This window comes from Notothenia rossii, assembly GCF_949606895.1.
Source record: "Notothenia rossii genome assembly, chromosome: 9".
In the NCBI taxonomy this organism is placed as follows: Eukaryota; Metazoa; Chordata; class Actinopteri; order Perciformes; family Nototheniidae; genus Notothenia; species Notothenia rossii.
In genome coordinates, this window is record NC_136907.1 from 80,976,771 (window position 1) to 80,981,770 (window position 5,000).

The 5,000-nt window shown below is 52.1% G+C and overlaps 1 protein-coding gene across 1 annotated transcript; it reads right to left on the reverse strand.

The window, feature by feature from the left end:
- Positions 1-2,790: 2,790 nt before the first annotated feature.
- LOC307020581 (E3 ubiquitin-protein ligase TRIM35-like) lies at positions 2,791-4,645 on the reverse strand. The gene has a single exon (XM_079652035.1). The coding sequence runs from the start codon at positions 4,448-4,450 to the stop codon at positions 3,068-3,070; it is 1,383 nt and encodes a 460-aa protein (XP_079508161.1). The 5' UTR covers positions 4,451-4,645; the 3' UTR covers positions 2,791-3,067.
- Between the last annotated feature and the right edge of the window lie 355 nt (positions 4,646-5,000).

Here is a 5,000-nt window from a genome sequence, read left to right on the forward strand (position 1 = left end):
CAGTGCGCATGCGCGTGGCGACGGTGCCTTCACAGACCCGTTCATTGTCCGCCTTTTGAGAGAGGCCGTAGCTGCTCTCAAAAGGGGAACAAATGGCGGGCTGTTTATTGTTTTTATTGTTTTTATTGTGTTTTCTTTCATTTTTTTGAGCTGCGCCCTCGGCCTGAGGCCTGGATGCGTCAGCGGAAAATGCTTTATCCGAGAGAACAGAACAATATTTTGACATGTGTTTTGGTGCACTCGAGGATGGCGTTGAGGCATCTCTCGAGGCAGCGGGAACACATCTGGAGCTGGGGAACCTTCCAGCTCCGTCACAGAGGGAAGAAGAGGAGGCTGTCAGGCCGCCCGCTTCTTCTTCCTCGACTGCTGGCCGAAATTCTGGGTTGGTTGCGCCTGGGCTGCAGCCGGAACCGGAGATTTTCTGGGCCAACTCGCCCTCGTCTCCTGCCTGGGCTGGGGACTCGGGGCGGGCTGTGACCTCTGCTGTTTGGGTACTTTAAACCGAGCAGCTGAGGTAGCTTGGGCGAAGGACTGCCGCTGTGGAGGCAGCGGCTGGACCCTTCGAGGAAGACAGAGGTGGAGGGCTTCGTCTTTCTTCTTCTTGGACTCGCATCTCTTCTGCATAGAAGCGAGCGCAGATCCAAAAATCCCCTCGGGAACGATGGGCATTTCCAGCACATCCTCTCTTTCCCGGTCTGGGAGGTTGGTGAGGTTGAGCCATCTAGCTCTTTCCTGCACCACCATAATTCCCATTGCCTTGCCCGTGGTCTGGACGGCGCAGCGTTGAACCCGGAGACAGATGTCCGTGATCGCGGCTATCTCGTCCAGTACTGCCGGTCCAGGATTACTTGACATTTCCTCGCAGAGCTCCGCTTGGTAAGCGGTTAGCAGCGAGGAAATGTTCAAAGCCCTGGCGGACAATGCTGCGGCTCTGTAGGACCGTTCAGTCATGGTTGACTGGAACCGGTCCGCCTTTGCCGGCAGCGTGGGGTTCCTGCTCGGTGTAGTCGCCATCCTCAGGAGGAGGTGAGCTGCCACCAGTGGTTCCATCGGCGGTATGCGGAGCAGGCCGAGCCTCTCCATACCGTCGCAGTCTAGGGAGGAGGCACCCTGGATTGGGGCCTTGTTGCTGAAGGGCCGGTCTCTCCACGAGACCGACACCTCATCCAACATCTCCGGGAAGACCGGCAGGAGTTGCCTCTTTGTCCTCGTTGCTTGGGGCAAATTTTTCCCCTCGTAACGGGACCTGGAGGTCACCTTGGCCATTTCGGGCCATGGGATGTCTAGTCTGGCTGCGGCACCCTGACACACAGCCTGCAGGTCCATACTCAGACAGGGCGAAGCTGGTGTGCTATCGCCCGGGAGAGCAGCCATCGCTCCCGGCTTTGCCGCCTGAGCCGATGACATGAAGACGTTGTCTTCCTGCTCATCAGAGTCGGACAGGAGGAATCCAGAGGCATCCTCTTCGTCCTCCATATAGTCCAACTCCAGGACATCTTCTGCGGGCGAGACCATGGTGAGATCCAGCCGGGAGCCCCAGCTTGGTATATCGTGGGGCCCCGCTCGCACGTCCCTCGCTGCCACCGAGTCCCAGCCTGACACGGCGCAGGACTCCGGTTCTGCAACTGCCACTACTGATGAGCCCCAGACCGACACAGTGCAGGGCTCCATCTCTGTGGCGGACACCCTCGTGTCCTGATTCCCGTCCGGTAAATCAGAGGACATGAGGGAGTCCTGACCCGACAAGCTAGCTTGGCGAGCTAGCCGTCGGGGCTCTTCACGTCGAGGCTCTTCACGGTGAAACGGGCACAGTGCCTGCATGAGCCGGGGTTGTCGATAGCCTCCTGGGCAATCTTCAACCCGCAGCCGCAGAGCCGAGCCTCCGATTCCCTGGCTCCTCTGGTGTGAGGGAGACGTGTCCATCTTGTTCGCCATTATAGCGACGTGGGAAGGACGCGCACGTAGCAGGTGCGTTGTCGAGAAAAAAATCCTCTCCAACATGTCGTTAATCCGGAGAAAAGACGACGGTGTAGGATTTATTCCCGAAGAATATTAACTGGTGTGTTAATATTCTTTCTTAGTCCTATTCTTCTCTGGTGTGAGAAGAAAGGGAGAAAAAAACGTCCTCACTATCGTGGTGTCGGTAGCGAGAAAGGTAAGCTAGCAACAGGTGTGCTGCTAGCTTGAATCAAAACCTTAACTTTCGATTTCCGGAGAATAAAGAAAAAAGGTGAGGTCGAATGTGGTACTAACTGGTATGTTAGCACCGACAGTCTTCTTGCAGAAGTATACAGTATATAAGAGTAGCCGGCGAGCGCCCGTCGACAGAAGTTAGCTTGGTTAGCTTGGTTCCGTCTGTGGACTGTGTGAGCTAGCCCGGCTACCAATATAGAGATGTGCTCTGAAGCGAGAAGAGGTGTTTGAATGACGCATGCGTCGTAGCGCAAGCTACTTATAGGGGGTGGATTCCCTGACGCTGACGTCAAGATCACCAGCCAATCAGGATTGGCGTAATGAGATTGATGCTTCTGTTTGCTCCGCGGATGAGGCGCATCCCATAGTGAGACATCGAACGGAGTGTTACGAATGAGAACTGTTGCTTTTGTGAATATTAATAAAACCTTCAACATTACAATTAACACTGAGAACCTTGACCCTGAAACACGTTATATAATCTCTGTAGAGAAGCAATGGAGCTGCATCCCATAATAATAACAACAGCAGGAACACACTGTTGGTCAGACACAGATTATCAGCGTTTTTAAGCACAAATAAACACTCTGACAAAAGTTTTACTACAACCCGTTTATTTAATTCATGAACCTTAATACATTTAAACTGAAAAGAAAACACAACAAATGTAGATTTTGAAGAGCCCCCCTAAATGTCTCCAGCTGTTTGAGGTAAAGAGCTCACCCTCGGTTTGATGTTATTATATTTAGATTTAACCCTTTTTAATAAAAGTGCACTGTATTTTACTTTTATATCCTTTCACGCCTGAAAGGAAACGTGGTTTTTACATCGTGTCCCTAAATACAAAATGTCTACTTTTCTTTTCATCCCAGATCTAATTCTGCTGTTCCACATTCACAGAAACCTGCAGAGGTAAAACCGATAGTTCATCCGTGCTAAAGTATGGGAACACCCTCTCAGTGAAAGTGTGAGTGAAGGTGTGTATGAGTGTGTTAGAGTCAAGATCAGAGAACCACAGCTTTCCTCCGTTATAGTCCAGATTCACTCTGACCCTCTGAGGCCTCTTCGGACCTGAGAGACCGGTGTCTGGACCGGATGGAGAGGAGGCTCTGTATCCACCAAACCAGTTACATATTCTCCATGATCCAGAGTCTAAGTCTCCCTTCCACTGTGCAGACTCTGCTAACACACCCAGATCCCACCACAAACTGCCTCCAACCTGGACGTCCCAGCTGTGAGTCCCTGAGTCAAAGCCCTCAGAGCCCAGGACAGAGTGGCGATCCAGCCTCTCTGGATTATCAGGAAGTTCCTGTCTCTCTCCTCCGTCTCCCACACAGGTCAGATCTTCAGACAGGAAGAGTTCTGAACCAGCAGTGTTTGGGTCCAGGACCACAGGATGGTAGGACACCATGTCCTTCATCTTGCTCCAGATGTTGAAGCTGAGGTTGCCCAGGTGTTTGGCCTGGTCTATCAGAGCTCCTGAGGGCAGCTGTGGATCCTCCAGCAGGGGGCGCTGCAGCCTCTCCACTGCAGCCTTGTAGCTGAACAGGAAGGAGACGTCTTCAGCTCTCAGCTCCTCCTCTGTGGCTCTGACTGTGTGAGAAAGAGCTGCAATCTCTCTGCTCACAGCCTCCATCTTCTCCTCCATCATCCTCCTCTTCTGCTCCTCTTCCTCCCTCAGTGTAGCCATCCTGGCCTCCTCTTCCTCTTCTAGAAACTGGTGAAGCTTCTTGAACTGCTCCTTAATCTGCATCTCTGTGTGTTGAGCCTGGAGCTTCATGTGTTTAAATGTTTGATCAAACTCCACTTTAACTCGTTTCAAAGTCTTTAACTTCTCCTTCAGAGGCTGCAGAGAGTTCTGGAGCTCCTTCCTGTGTCGTCGAGCAGCTTCATCCATGGGTCTGAATCTGTGCTCGCTGTGTTTCTCTGAATCTCTGCAGATGAGACACACTGGCTGCTGATGGTCCAGACAGAAGAGTGTGAGTCTCTCAGAGTGCAGACTGCAGAGAGCCTCTGGAGGTCTCTGCTCTCTCTCCTCTAAGAAACTCTCACACAAGTTCTTTAAGGTAAAGTTAGCAGGAAGTGAGTTCTTTGAATGTCCCGTCTTACAGACCGGACACTCCTTCCCTTCTTTCTCTCTCCAGCAGCTCTGCACACAGTCTCTACAGAAGCTGTGGTAGCAGGACAGGATGACAGGATCTCTAAAGATGTCATAGCAGATCGGACAGCTGAGGTCTCTCTCTAACCTGGAAGCCATGATTCTCCGGTTGAATCTGAGCACAGAGCAGCAGCCGCTCCCTGTCCCTGGAATTCACTTCCTGTTTGAGTCTTAGTTCCTGAAACTCCCCGTGTTCAGAGTGTGGATTCAGCCGCTGCTCCAAGAAGAGTTACTATTACAGATGTTCCTCCTGTAGACGTCCTGAAGCCTGTTGTTCTGAATCTGACCGTCCATCTCTCCGTGTGTGTGTGTGTGTGTGTGTGTGTGTGTGTGTGTGTGTGTGTGTGTGTGTGTGTGTGTGTGTGTGTGTGTGTGTGTGTGTGTGTGTGTGTGTGTGTGTGTGTGTGTGTGTGTGTGTGTGTAGCAGTTGAGCAGTGACAAACTCACTCAGCAAACTATTTCTGTCTGCATACTAAATCACCCCCGTCAGAGCGAGAGGTAAAAACACCTGCTCCCAGCTGAGGGGGAGGAGCCACGGGAAGCACAGCACTGATTGGACGGTTTGCAAAGAGATAGGAAGTTGCTGCTGTGTTACTGAACGCCGGCAATACCTGAACCCCCCCCCCCCACACACACACACACACACACA

What these genes read in the sequence shown, in the direction of transcription:
- LOC307020581 (XM_079652035.1), bottom strand. Translation starts at nt 4,450, where the DNA reads ATGGCTTCCAGGTTAGAGAGAGACCTCAGCTGTCCGATCTGCTATGAC.